Genomic DNA, 14,695 nt, shown 5'->3' on the forward strand with positions numbered 1-14,695 from the left:
AGAGGAGAGAGGGTCTTTATCAGTCTGAGCCAAATCCCAGTGGCCTCCTTTCCCAAAAGCCTTCCTTGACATCCAGAGCTCTTCTGCTACCCAGCACAACAGGTCACTTGCTGGGCTTGCAAGCATGGGAGCTGAGATGGGACACTTGTTTTCCCATTGTCCAAGAGGGAAACTGGTTACACAAGGCTGTGGTTGATATTGCTGCCAGCCCTATCTTGGCTAGGTCACCATGAAGCAAAACCTTCCATAGGAATAAATAAGGGCTCAGAAATGCCCCAAAACAATGCTGAATTTCTTGCTGGCTGAGAAGAGGAGGCAGGGCCACTGTTGAGGCCTCAGGTCTGTCCTGGCTGCTAAGGCCCATCAGAGAGTTAGAACTGGATGTAGCATAGGAACGAGGTAGAGAAGGCTATGGTGTGTAGGTCCTGGTCCCAGTGTAAGCTGCACCCAGGAGATCCCCAAGGAGTGGGCATGGTAGGAGGGGCTCAAACTTCCCACCCGAAATCTAGCTACTCACCTTTGACTCTGAGGGAGGCCAAGGTCTTCTGGCCACCCACCACGCAGGCATATTCACCAGTGTCCTTGGCCTCCAGCTTGTGGATCAGCAACTCACACATAGCCCCTTGGCACCGCATCTCGTACTTGGAGCTGACATGCAGCTCCACCCCCTCTTTGAGCCATTGTACTGGAGTCCCCGACTCAGCTTCGCTCAGTTGACAACACAGCCGTGCTGTGCCACCTGCTTCTTGCTCTTTGCTCTGTAGGCCGGTCTTGAACTTGGGCTTGGGGGCTGAGGACCATCAAAGAATACTTAGAGCCATGGGTTCCAACTCACTGACTCTGACTGAATAAGGCCCCCTACTCTTCAAGGAGCGGAAGAGGGCTGGGGCATACACCAACCACAGACAGCTCACCTCGGACGGAGAGCCTGGCAATGCTCTGCATGTGTCCTGCATCGCAGGTGTATTCCCCTGCATCCTCCTGCTCCACCCCATGGACTAGCAGCTCTGCAGTTGTGCCCTCCTGCACCATCTGATACTTAGCACAAGGAAAAAGCTGCAAGGAGCCCTTGCGCCATTCCACACTCGCAGCCTCCCGGCTCAGCTCACAGCGCAGGCGTGCGGTGGTCCCTTCATCTACGTCCTGGGCCTGTAGCTCCTGGAGGAACCTCACAGGAGCAGCTGCAAGGTAAGAGACAGCATGAGAGCAGGTCCCTGAATCAATAAGGCTATTACAATCAGGGAACCACACACAGTAGATCCGTGGTCAGGATTCACAGGGCACCACTGCGGGGAGGAACTGGGGAACTGCATATGACAGTGAAAGGGGTTTCTGCACCTGCTCAAGAAGCTACCAGGGAGAGGAGAACATATGGAGGGATATCCCTGAGGAGCTACAGAGAACAGGAGCAGACAAGGTCACAGGGACCTGAAGTGAAACTATAATATAATCCAATATGTGACAGAAAGAACAATGGGACAGATATGGAGAATGACAGAGGACACAGAAGACTTGGGTCACCTGGAAAGACAGTGGAGAAGCTACCATAGTAAAGCAGGCATGAACAATGTCCCTGAACAATGACAGGATGAAGGACTTGCTCAGGAGACCCTCAGAGGTCCAGCTACTGGTGAGGGAGGCAGACCTCAGGGTCACCCATTTGAGTGAGTTCTGGCTGAGATCCATGAAACAGAACTGCGACTGTGAGGGTCTGCATGAAAACTGTACCCACACAGCCAGCCCCCAAGACTGCAGTCAACCAGCCTCAAACACCCACCTGTGACCATGAGTGTGGCACTTGTGGTCTGGGAACCACAGGTACAGCTGTACTCGCCCGCGTCCTCACGGCGCACGTCCCTAAGCAGCAGTTCTGCAACGCAGCCCTGCTGCCGTGTCTCTCGGCATGTGTCAGCCTGCAGCTCCAGGCCGCCCTTGCTCCAGACCACAGCAGTGTTGGGGACTGACAGCTCACACCGCAGGCTGGCTGTGGAGCCTTCTTCTGCTTGCAGATTCTCCAGTAACTTCTGGAACACCACCTGTGGAGCTATGAGAAGATGAGAGGCTAGCAGACTCAACTCAGCCTTGCCTCTGAATAACCTAAAGGTAGCCAGACAGGGTGACACTGAGCTCCTCTACAGTCCCAAGGCAGCCCTGGAGTGGATGCATGATGGGGACATGTGTCTAGATGGGCTTCGGGGTAAGGGAGCTGGTGAGGAGGTTAGAAAGTACTAAAGATCTAACCCTGGGTACTTGCCTCCCCACATAGACAATCCAGTTCCTGCAGGGCTATATACAAAGGACCCAGGAAGACACTCACATCAGACCACCCAGAATAGAATCGAGTCTAGTCAAGTCCCTACAGACCAGAACCCAGAAGACAGCTTTGTTCTCCAAGATCATGGCCTCAGACTAGACCCTGGAGCAGAGCCTTATCCTTCCCAGGCCGCTGAAATAGTCTTGTCCCTCTGATACTAGGGCACAGTGTGTCCCATAGACCCCAGGAAATAGCCAGACTTTGTGAGATCAGGTAGGGTTCTGGAGCAGCCACTGGCCACACAAGGAACATCTCTCCACTCTTCAGAGAATGGGACCCAGGGGTAACCCAACTGTCCTTTCTGCATATCCAACTTACCCCCCAGAAAAGAGAGTATCTGACTAAACATGACACATGGAAACTGGAATATGGATGGCAAGGGTAGAACATCTGAGGACATGGCAGGACTCTGCCCCAGCATGGTGGACTTGTAGTGTGAGGACATAAGGGTTGAGGTACAGGCACTAAGACCATGGAGAGTGCTGTGACCAAAACCAGTCATGAATGAGGCAATCCTAGGGTGACCCTAAGTGGACAAGGTAGATCTAGAGCAAGAATAGAACTCTAAGACCATCATGTGGAGACATTTACCCATAATGCTCAGTGTGGCTGAGGTCCTCTCCTTCCCACATGTGCATGAGTACTCTCCAGCATCTTCCACAGTCAGGTCACGGATCTCCAGCTCACACACAGCACCATCCTGTCTCAGGCTGTACCTGGCCCCATTTTTCAGGGTCTCAGACCCTTTCCTCCACACCACAGGGGCCTTCTTGCTTAGCTCACACCGCATTGTGACTGTTGAACTTTCCGGGACCTCTTGGCTTCTCAAATCTTCTATGAATCTGGCTGGAAGGGCTGGGAAGGACCAAGGAGTCACTGAGAACGTGACACTGGAGGACTTTGTACACAGAACATACACCCACAAAGAACTAGAAACACCACAGAAAAAAACAGATAAAGGAAGGTATAGAGGGTGGATGGAAGGAAACAGTCCACGAAGAATGGAAAGACAGTGAGATGGATTTGAACCTGAGAATATGTCTTCAGCAAGCAAAATGACCCAAGCTACAAGCCAGATGGCCACTGGGTCGCTACAATAGCTGTGTCACATATGAAGTCAAACATAGCAATGAGACAACATGGAGACACCAAGCCCCAGGTTCAGGTGGCCACAGGGGATCTTTACCCTTGACACTCAGTGTGGCTGAGGTCTTCTCCTGCCCACACACACATGAGTACTCCCCAGCATCTTCCAGAGCCAAGCCTCGGATCTGCAGCTCATACACGGCCCCATCCTGCCTCAGGCTGTATCTGCCCCCATCTCTCAGGGTCTCAGACCCCTTCCTCCACTCCACAGGGGCTGCCTTGCTCATCTGGCACCTTAAAGTCACCATGGTGCCTTCCGTGGCTTTTTGGCTTCTCAAGTCTTCTGTGAATCTGGGGGGCAGGGCTGAAAGGGCCAAGCAGACACTGAGAAGGTGAACTCAGAGGACACCACACACAAGACACACAACCCACAAAGAATAACACACTATAAAAGAACACAACATAGCTGGAGAGATGGCTCAGCAGTTAAGAGCACTGACTGCTCTTCCAGAGGTCCTGAGTTCAATTCCCAGCAACCACATGGTGGCTTATGACCATCTGTAATGGCATCTGATGCCCTCTTCTGGTGTATCTGAAGACAGCGACAGTGTACTTATATATAATAAATAAATAAATCTTAAAAAAAAAAGAACACAACATGCACATGTGAAGGAAGGTACAGACAGTGACAGCAGCAACCTCATGGGGAACAGAGTGGACAGTGGCAGGGTTGTGAACACAAGAATATCTCCTGGGCATGCAGAGAGCATAGATGGAGATGCACAGATGACTGTTGTTGTAGAACAGACGGCCACTGGGTCACTACAGGAGCTTTGTCACATGGAGAACAGGCATAGCAATGAGACAACATGGAGACACCAAGCTTCAGGTTCAGGTGGCCACAGGTGATCTTTACCCTTGACACTCAGTGTGGCTGACGTCTTCTCCTGCCCACACAGGCATGAGTACTCCCCAGCATCTTCCAGAGCCAGGCGATGGATCTGCAGCTCACACACGGCCCCATCCTGCCTCAGGCTGTATCTGCCCCCATCTCTCAGGGTCTCTGACCCCTTCCTCCACTCCACAGGGGTCACCTTGCTCATCTGGCACCTTAGAGTCACCATGTTCCCTTCTGTGGCCTCTTGGCTTCTCAAGTCTTCTATGAATCTGGGGGGCAGGGCTGAGAGAGTCAAGTAGACACTGAGAAGGTGAACTCTGAGAACACCACACACAAGACACACAGCTCACAAAGAATAACACACTATAAAAGAACATAACATGAACATGTGAAGGAAGGTGCAGACGGTGACGGGGGCAACCTCATGGGGAACAGAGAGGGCAGTGGCAGGAATGTGAACACAAGAACATCTCCTGGGCATGCAGAGAGCGTAGATGGAGATGCACAGATGACTGTTGTTGTAGAACAGACGGCCACTGGGTCACTACAGGAGCTTTGTCACATGGAGAACAGGCATAGCAATGAGACAACATGGAGACACCAAGCCTCAGGTTCAGGTGGCCACAGGTGATCTTTACCCTTGACACTCAGTGTGGCTGACGTCTTCTCCTGCCCACACAGGCATGAGTACTCCCCAGCATCTTCCAGAGCCAGACCACGGATCTGCAGCTCACACGCGGCCCCATCCTGCCTCAGGCTGTATCTGCCCCCATCTCTCAGGGTCTCTGACCCCTTCCTCCACTCCACAGGGGCCGCCTTGCTCATCTGGCACCTCAGAGTCGCCATGTTCCCTTCTGTGGCCTCTTCCTTTTTCAGACCCTCTGTGAACTTGGGGGGCAGTGCTAGGAAGGTCAGAAAGACATGGGCACGGTCATTATATCAGAGCAGGTGGAAGACAAAACACAGATCACACAGAGAAGACACAGAACTCAACCAAAGGGCACATGTGAATCTGCTGAGAACTTGGTATGCTATTCCTCAGGCTAGCCTGTGCACCTCTCCACATTGCCTAATCCACTGCCTCCTCAGCCTTTAAACTGCATATGAGCCTGGCATGTAGACTCAAAGGTAGTCAGAATCATATGGAGAACCTCAGATTTTCTAGAGAATACTGGAGTTCACGATATGACAGTTGAGACAAGACACACGGGATCCAACAACAGAAACCCCACAGCAGCACAAGGCCATGGGCAAGCTCCTGCAGACACTGTTGTCTTCTGGGTAACCCAACCCAGGAGGCAGGACGGGATCTTGCACAGTGATGGACAAGATGACCTTCATATTGGGGCACTGTCACACAGGTCTGCTTAGCCAGTTGTGGGCTTTACCCCTGATCGTCAGCATGACCGTCGTCTTTTCTGCCCCACACACCCATGTGTATTCTCCAGCATCTAACATGGCCAGGCCGTGGATTTTCAGTTCACACGTGACTGCCTTTTGCTGCAGCTTGTATCTGTCTGTGTCTCTAAGGGTCCCTGTTCCCTTCTTCCCCTCCACAGAGGCCTTTCCGCCGAACTGACATTGCAGAGTGGCCGTGCACCCTTCCCTGACCTCCTTGGACTTCAGTTCTTCCATGAATCAAGTGGGCAGGGCTAGAAAGAACCAGATGGATAGAAGCTATGAAACTCCATGGAAGTTTTGACAGTCATTATCTGAGTATCCACGAAGGAAACAGAAGCAGAAGGGCTGAGGATCGTGGGAAGAGACAGATCCAAGTGTGTGAAGTGAGGCTCCTAGGCCGTGCCTGCTAAGACGCGGGTTGAGTGGCAGATGGGTATCGCTCCAGACCCGTCTTCTCAATGGCACCTTGTTCTTCCTATGATCTCCCATCACTAGGAGACATGCCAAGCATGAGATCAAGCCATGCATGCAAAGACATCTCCCATCGGACCTTCACGGCAGGCATCTCACAACTGTGATGCCCTCCAGCCACATAGATGGGATGCCCTTTCACACAGAGCCTCCAACCCAGCATTGTCCATGCTTGGACCCACTCTTACGGGTCACCTAAGGCCATAATTCCTCTACATCACACTCTTGTCCTGACAATACTAGAGTCACACTCCAGCCAGTGCTGCCACCTCCCTGGCTCATATCGCCTGGTCCCTGACAGACTGCAGCTGAGACCTCCTAGGCATGCCTTTGAACCTTGGATCTGTCCTGCTGTCCTTCCCACTGATTGATCAGAACTGACCCTGGTTATATTTGAAATCGGCTGTACATCTCCAAATGCATACTAAATCAATACAATGTCAGAAAATGACTGTACTTGGCAATTGGCCTTTAAAGAGGTGGGAAACGTAAAATGAAGTCATGCAGATGAATGATTAATCCAATAATAATGTCCCCATAAAACATCTGGACACAAACAAGATGGTTGCATAAAGACTCAGGGATTCCAGCTGCCTGGGACCCAGTGAGAGGCCTTGGACAGAGCTAACCCTGTTGGCAATCAGATCACAGACCTTCATTAGAGGAAGGTAATTAATTTTTGTTGTCATCTACTGTTCTTTGTGACAATGACCCAAACAACACAAATCTGAGAATGCTATTGTAACAAATACCTAAGAATCCGTGGCTGTCTGGCAACAGGTAAAGGGTAGAGGCTGGATGACTTTTGAAGAAGAATATATTAGAGAAAATCGAGATGGTTGGGAAGAGTCTGTGGAAACATGGACACTAATGCTGCATCTGCCTCAGACAGAAATGGAAATGAAACTAGAAAGAGGAAGGTGATTCTTGTGACAGTGGCAGAGAACTAGTGCCTCGTGGAATGCAGAATTTGGAAACAGTAAAACTGGGGCCCCTGAGGAAGTTTATATGCAACATATTGGAGGTATAATATGGTTTCCTCTTTCTGCTTATAGTAAAAGGGGGAAAATAGAGAGATTAATCAAGGAACTACTAAATAAAATAGAAAAGGAACTGAAGATTAGAGGATTTACAGCCTATCCATGCTGCTGACAGAGCGAGAGCGAGAGCGAGAGCGAGAGCGAGAGAGAGAGAGTGTTGTGAAGAGAACTTCAGGATGTATCATTTCTGTGAACACCCCAGCTAAAGAGGAAAGGCCCCTTTTGTGACTCCACAGGAAATTGAGGACTTTGAGAGTATTTTACCAGTCGAAATATCACTTAGACTAGAAGTGACAGAGACCAGAGGGAAGAAGGTTGTCAAACTTCTGAGAGCTATAAGATGAATTAAACAATAGAAGCATCCAGCTGCTACATGTGAGATCTTTCAAGAAGATGGCCATGGCTGGGGAGTTGGTGACTCGTGCCTGTAATCTCTACACTTCAGATGCTAAGGCTGGAGATGTCCTACCAGAGTTCCAGCCCAGACCGTTCTACACTAAGATTTTCAGGCTAACCAGGGATGCACAGAAGGCCCTGTCTCAAAAAAGCAAACAAGTTTTTAAAATGGACTGACTGTGAGATGGATCCAAGATCAACAGGGATGTCATTGTCACCAGGCACCCCAAAAACCATAAGCCTGGAGGGTAGGTGCTTTCCTCCTTGACCCTTGGTCATCTCTCCACCCAGAGCAATGAGAACCAGTCTAGAGGACAGGAGATTGAGCCACAGAAAGTTCTTCTGCCTTAAAATCTAGTAGAGTTGCCCTGCCTTCCAGATTCATGAGACTCCTTGTCCCATCCTTTATCCCAATTTCTCCCTTCTTTGGTTAAGAACATCTAAAGAAAGCCCGTCCCACCACTGTCTAAAAACAGTACTTCTCAGTTTTCCTAATGCGGTGACCCTTTAATACAGTCCCTCACTTTGTGGTGACCCCCAACCATAACATTATATTCATTGCTACTCCATAACTGTAGCTTTGCTACTGTAATGGATCGTAATGTAAGTATCTGATATGCAGGATACCTAATCTCCCGTGGAATTATTGTTCCTGTGGAAGGATTGTTTAACCCACCCAGGTTGAGAACCACAGCTCCAGAAGCATCATTCCGCCTGGTTCTGACACTTTCTGGGTAGGAGGTAAATTTGACTCCGAGTGAATGATATCTAAAACTTCACACTTAGAAGAGACATTTAGACATTGGGCCGTGTGGACTGGAAGAATGAATTTTACATGTGAAAAGAACATACATTTGAGGAGGCCAGAGGTAGAGTGTTATAGGCTATGATGGTTTGAATGTCATGGTCCCCATAGCCTCTGACATTTAAAAACTTAGTTCCTAGTTGATGGCAATGTTTGAGTGGGTTTAAGGGATTTGGCCTGGATAGAGTTTGTCACTTAGAGACTGTAAAGACTCACGAGAATCTAGTTCACGTTCTTCCTCATGCTTGCAGTCCAAGATTTTAGTCCCTAGCTTCCAGTTCCAGCCGCCCTGCCTACTGCTTATTGTCCTGTCTCCCTCTCAAAATGGAATCTTATCTCTCTGGATAAGACCAAATGAGCTCCTTAAGTTGCCTTGGTCATGGCGTTCTCGGAGCCACAGTAAAGTAGCTAATTCATGAACTAGATTGCCACCTCCCAACTCACACATGTAAGCTCCAGCTTGCCCAATACCTCAGGAAGTCATTCTACTTCCAAGAAGACTACTTATATAAATAAGCTGAAATGAGGTCAGGCTAGGCTGACATCCAAAATGGGTTTACATAAAAAAAGATTAGGATACAGATATAAGGAATGACCTTGTGAAGACTAGGAGAAGAGAGTCACCTTCAGGAAAAACTACACTGCCTGTGCCTCGGTGAAGAAATCCCAGCCTCCAGACTTCTGAGGAGACTAAGGCAGGAATCCTTCCAAGTCTGGCATTATACCAAAGAAGCACTGAAATACTCTTGCTGAGTTCAGAAGTGTCTACCTGGCCACCTCGTGCCAGGACCACACATCGCTGTGCATGTCTGTCAAGGAACAGACATTGGTTGACTCTACCTGGAGCCAAAAGACCCAAGATCTCCCTGGACCTTAGCAAGATGCTAAGGGCTCCAGCAGATCTCTCATTGGACAGTGATGCAATCTGTTGGTACCTCCCTTAAAACTGAACACAATTCTTTCATGGGGTTCATATCTTAGAAGAGACATTAGACAAGACTTACACAGGATGTTTTGGGGGAACAAATCACACACACGGGTGACTGTGAACATGACATGCTGTCACTGAGGGGCATAGGAATGCTACAGGATACATGGAAGATATAGGAGAAAGCAGATCAATCAGGGGACTACACAGAGACATTACCATCTACAGTCAGTGTGGCTGATGTCCTCTCCTGCCCACACACGCACGAGTACTCCCCACTGTCTTCTACAGCCAGGCCACAGATCTGCAGCTCACACATGGCCCCATCCTGCCTCAGGCTGTATCTGTCCCCATCTCTCAGGCTCTCAGACCCCTTCCTCCACTCCACAGGGGCCACCTTGCTCATCTGGCACCTCAGAGTCACCATGGTGCCTTCTGTGGCCTTTTGGCTTCTCAAGTCTTCTATGAATCTGGGAGGCAGGGCTGAGAGGGCCAAGTAGACACTGAGAAGGTGAACTCAGAGGACACCACACACAAGACACACAACCCACAAAGAATAACACACTATAAAAGAACATAAAATGAACATGTGAAGGAAGGTGCAGACAGTGACGGGGGCAACCTCATGGGGAACAGAGAGGGCAGTGGCAGGGTTGTGAACACAAGAACATCTCCTGGGCATGCAGAGAGCGTAGATGGAGATGCACAGATGACTGTTGTTGTAGAACAGACGGCCACTGGGTCACTACAGGAGCTTTGTCACATGGAGAACAGGCATAGCAATGAGACAACATGGAGACACCAAGCTTCAGGTTCAGGTGGCCACAGGTGATCTTTACCCTTGACACTCAGTGTGGCTGACGTCTTCTCCTGCCCACACAGGCATGAGTACTCCCCAGCATCTTCCAGAGCCAGGCGATGGATCTGCAGCTCACACACGGCCCCATCCTGCCTCAGGCTGTATCTGCCCCCATCTCTCAGGGTCTCTGACCCCTTCCTCCACTCCACAGGGGTCACCTTGCTCATCTGGCACCTTAGAGTTACCATGGTGCCTTCTGTGGCCTCTTGGCTTTTCAAGTCTTCTGTGAATCTGGGGGGCAGGGCTGAAAGGGCCAAGCAGAAACTGAGAATCGAGGACCCTTTGAAGGACACGCTACATAAGGAATACATAGAGACAACATTCTGAAGAGGAATTTGAGACAGGAACAGTGAACCAGGGAACAGATAGAAAGGAAGCAAGACGCCAGGGATTGGGGTGGACATGAACATGAGAACATTATGAAAGTTGAAAGTAGTGATGGAGATTTCCAGATGCCCCTAGTTACAGGACAGATGACCACAGGGTAACTACAATAACTGTGTCACATATGAAGTCAGACATAGCAATGAGACAACGTGGAGACACCAAGCTTCAGGTTCAGGTGGCCACAGGTGATCTTTACCCTTGACACTCAGTGTGGCTGACGTCTTCTCCTGCCCACACACGCATGAGTACTCCCCAGCATCTTCCAGAGCCAGGCGATGGATCTGCAGCTCACACAAGGCCCCATCCTGCCTCAGGCTGTATCTGCCCCCATCTCTCAGGGTCTCTGACCCCTTCCTCCACTCCACAGGGGCTGTCTTGCTCATCTGGCATCTTAGAGTCACCATGGTGCCTTCCATGGCCTCTTGGCTTCCCAAGTCTTCTATGAATCTGGGAGGCAGGGCTGAAAGGGCCAAGCAGACACTGAGAATGGAGGACCCGTTGAAGGACACGCTACACAAGGAATACACAAGGAGACAGCATTCTGAGGAAGGATTTGAGACAGGAACAGAGAGCCAGGGAATAGATGGAACGGAAGCAAGACACCAGGGATTGGGGTGGACATGAACATGAGAACATTCTGGAAAGTTGAAAGTAGTGGTGGAGATCTCCAGATGCCCCTAGTTACAGGACAGATGACCACAGGGTAACTACAATAACTGTGTCACATATGAAGTCAGACATAGCAATAAGACAACATGGAGACACCAAGCCTCAGGTTCAGGTGGCCACAGGTGATCTTTACCCTTGACACTCAGTGTGGCTGACGTTCTCTCCTGCCCAAACACGCATGAGTACTCCCCAGCATCTTCTAGAGTCAGGCCTCGGATCTGCAGCTCACACACAGCCCCATCCTGCCTCAGGCTGTATCTGCCCCCATCTCTCAGACTCTCAGACCCCTTCCTCCACTCTACAGTGGAGGAAGGTGCCTTGTTCATCTGGCACCTCAGAGTCACCATGGTGCCTTCCGTAGCCTCTTGGCTTCTCAAGTCTTCTATGAATCTGGGGGGCAGGGCTGAAAGGGCCAAGCAGAAACTGAGAATCGAGGACCCTTTGAAGGACACGCTACATAAGGAATACATAGAGACAACATTCTGAAGAGGAATTTGAGACAGGAACAGTGAACCAGGGAACAGATAGAAAGGAAGCAAGACGCCAGGGATTGGGGTGGACATGAACATGAGAACATTATGAAAGTTGAAAGTAGTGATGGAGATTTCCAGATGCCCCTAGTTACAGGACAGATGACCACAGGGTAACTACAATAACTGTGTCACATATGAAGTCAGACATAGCAATGAGACAACGTGGAGACACCAAGCTTCAGGTTCAGGTGGCCACAGGGGATCTTTACCCTTGACACTCAGTGTGGCTGACGTCTTCTCCTGCCCACACACGCATGAGTACTCCCCAGCATCTTCCAGAGCCAGGCGATGGATCTGCAGCTCACACCCGGCCCCATCCTGCCTCAGGCTGTATCTGCCCCCATCTCTCAGGGTCTCTGACCCCTTCCTCCACTCCACAGGGGCTGCCTTGTTCATCTGGCACCTCAGAGTCACCATGGTGCCTTCCATGGCCTCTTGGCTTCTCAAGTCTTCTATGAATCTGGGGGGCAGGGCTGAAAGGGCCAAATAGACACTGAGAAGGTGAACTCTGAGAACACCACACACAAGACACACAACTCACAAAGAATAACACACTATAAAAGAACACAATGTGAACATGTGAAGGGAGGTGCAGACGGTGATGGGGGCAACCTCATGGGGAACAGAGAGGGCAGTGGCAGGGTTGTGAACACAAGAACATCTCCTGGGCATGCAGAGAGTGTAGATGGAGATGCACAGATGACTGTTGTTGTAGAACAGACGGCCACTGGGTCACTACAGGAGCTTTGTCACATGGAGAACAGGCATAGCAATGAGACAACATGGAGACACCAAGCCTCAGGTTCAGGTGGCCACAGGTGATCTTTACCCTTGACACTCAGTGTGGCTGACGTCTTCTCCTGCCCACACACGCATGAGTACTCCCCAGCATCTTCCAGAATCAGGCCACGGATCTGCAGCTCACACACGGCCCCATCCTGCCTCAGGCTGTATCTGCCCCCATCTCTCAGGGTCTCTGACCCCTTCCTCCACTCCACAGGGGTCACCTTGCTCATCTGGCACCTCAGAGTCACCATGGTGCCTTCCATGGACTCTTCATTCCTCAGACCCTCTGTGAACTTGGCAGGCAGGGCTAAGAGGTCAGAAGGCACAGGAATTATGCTCAGAGCATGCAAAGCAGACAGGGTATGATGCACACAAGACCTGAATAGCACAGAGAAGTCACAAACCTCACTAAGGGTGGATCCTGTGCTGCTATGCTGAGAACAGGCTATGAATCTTAAGTTCTCTTACTACCAAGCTCATGGCCCTTTCCATAGATCTGGTATGATGATTAGAGGTGGGTCTAGAAACACACAGGGGTGTCTCTTTCTCTGTAGAAGTTTAGCAGGCATGATTCAGCCTGGATGACAACAGGACATAGAATCTACCAGAAAAAGCACTTTACTCATGAAGGCCCAAGGTGGAGGGAAGGCAACTATGGGTGTGTTTTCTCCTATCTCCTAAAGCTTCCCAAAAGTCAGGACTCTGTCCAGTCATGAAAGGATGTGACACACAGACAAAGGGGCAGACTATGGGATGAGTGAGATAAACAGCCTGCCTGCCCATAGACACCAAGACACAAACCCAACTGGCCACACATCTTTACCATTAATATTCAGTGTGGCCGAGGTCTTCTCCTGCCCACACACACATGAGTACGTCCCAGTATCCACCACAGCCAGACCACGGATCTGCAGTTCACACACGGCCCCGTCCTGCCTCAGGGTGTATCTGTCCCCATCTTCCAGGATCTTGGACCCCTTCCTCCACTCCACAGGGGCCGCCTTGCTCAGCTCACATCTTAAGATTGCCGTGGCCCCTTCCATGGCCTCTTGGCTTCTTAGATCTTCTATAAACTTGGCAGGCAAGCCTGGGGAGGGCCAAGAAATCACTGAGAACACGGAACCCTCTGATGGTATCTGCATGAACATGGAACCCACAGAGGAGCTGCACACATTGATCAGGAGCCACAGTGTGAGTAACTGAACCATATACAGATGGGGAAGGAGGCAGGTAGCTGGGGAGGGACAGCAGCAGGAGGACCTGCTTGAGTAAATGGACAGACGGCCACAGGGTACTGCAGGGGCTGTGCCACACATGGAGGCAGGGGGAAGTGACAGGAGCTACACAAAGACAAACCATCCATCTTTACCCTTGACAGTCAGAGCAGCTGATGTCTTCTCCTGCCCACACACACATGAGTACTCCCCAGCATCGGCTGTGGTCAGGCCACGGATCTGCAGCTCACACACAGCTCCGTCCTGCCTCAGGCCATATTTGTCTCCGTCTCGCAAGGTCTTTGTTCCTCTCTTCCACGTCACCGGAACCGCCTTGCTCAGTTTGCAGCTCAGCGTGGCTGTGGTTCCTTCTGTGGCCCCTTCATTCTTCAGACTTTCTATGAACTTAGCCGGAAGGGCTGGGGAGGTCAGAAAGACACAGACACAATCACACCCTCTGAGAACATGGACGCCCCTAGTTGAGGATGGTACAGGGAAGACAGGAAGCCCTGCTGCACACAGGCCACATGCTGGGCATGCTAGACACGGCTGACGGTGGGGCTTCCCTTCATCTAGACAATCCATTCCACGGTTTCCACAGGCCTCAGACTGTACATGAGTTTAGCTTGGAGGGCTGAGGACAACACCAAGATCATCAAGCTCTTGGAGCGTGCTGGAGACAGGACATGACACTCAACAGTGAAATTCACTCTGGAGATCACAAGGAAACGAGTACGGAACAGCACGGGGGGTGCAGCACATAGACTGGTCAGCCTGACCTTGGTGAAGCAGCAAAGACAGAGGACCTCAATCCAGGAGGTCTAGACAGACCGCCCAGGACCTGCACAGCAGAAGCATTTACAATGGAAGCATCCCTGTCCCCAGGTCTTCTGTGCCTGCCAGCCCCT

The 14,695-nt window shown here is 50.6% G+C and overlaps 1 protein-coding gene across 28 annotated transcripts in view; it reads right to left on the minus strand.

Moving 5' to 3' along the window:
- The window catches only part of Obscn (obscurin, cytoskeletal calmodulin and titin-interacting RhoGEF), a 145,590-nt gene that overhangs the window by 53,905 nt on the left and 76,990 nt on the right, over positions 1 to 14,695 (minus strand). For 13 of the 28 annotated variants that reach the window (XM_063270116.1, XM_063270112.1, XM_063270115.1 and 10 more), the window contains 15 exons: positions 13,943 to 14,206; positions 13,397 to 13,660; positions 12,617 to 12,880; positions 11,997 to 12,260; positions 11,388 to 11,657; positions 10,782 to 11,045; positions 10,179 to 10,442; positions 9,559 to 9,822; positions 4,937 to 5,200; positions 4,317 to 4,580; positions 3,501 to 3,764; positions 2,906 to 3,169; positions 1,778 to 2,044; positions 915 to 1,181; positions 518 to 790 (listed from right to left, as the gene is read on the minus strand). In XM_063270116.1, the coding sequence (XP_063126186.1) occupies positions 518 to 790; positions 915 to 1,181; positions 1,778 to 2,044; positions 2,906 to 3,169; positions 3,501 to 3,764; positions 4,317 to 4,580; positions 4,937 to 5,200; positions 9,559 to 9,822; positions 10,179 to 10,442; positions 10,782 to 11,045; positions 11,388 to 11,657; positions 11,997 to 12,260; positions 12,617 to 12,880; positions 13,397 to 13,660; positions 13,943 to 14,206 (3,981 nt within the window). The remainder of the gene's footprint in view (positions 1 to 517; positions 791 to 914; positions 1,182 to 1,777; positions 2,045 to 2,905; positions 3,170 to 3,500; positions 3,765 to 4,316; positions 4,581 to 4,936; positions 5,201 to 9,558; positions 9,823 to 10,178; positions 10,443 to 10,781; positions 11,046 to 11,387; positions 11,658 to 11,996; positions 12,261 to 12,616; positions 12,881 to 13,396; positions 13,661 to 13,942; positions 14,207 to 14,695) is intronic. The other 15 variants (XM_063270117.1, XM_063270108.1, XM_063270122.1 and 12 more) reach the window with 13 other exon arrangements.

This window comes from Rattus norvegicus, chromosome 10 (genome assembly GCF_036323735.1).
Source record: "Rattus norvegicus strain BN/NHsdMcwi chromosome 10, GRCr8, whole genome shotgun sequence".
Taxonomy (NCBI): Eukaryota; Metazoa; Chordata; class Mammalia; order Rodentia; family Muridae; genus Rattus; species Rattus norvegicus.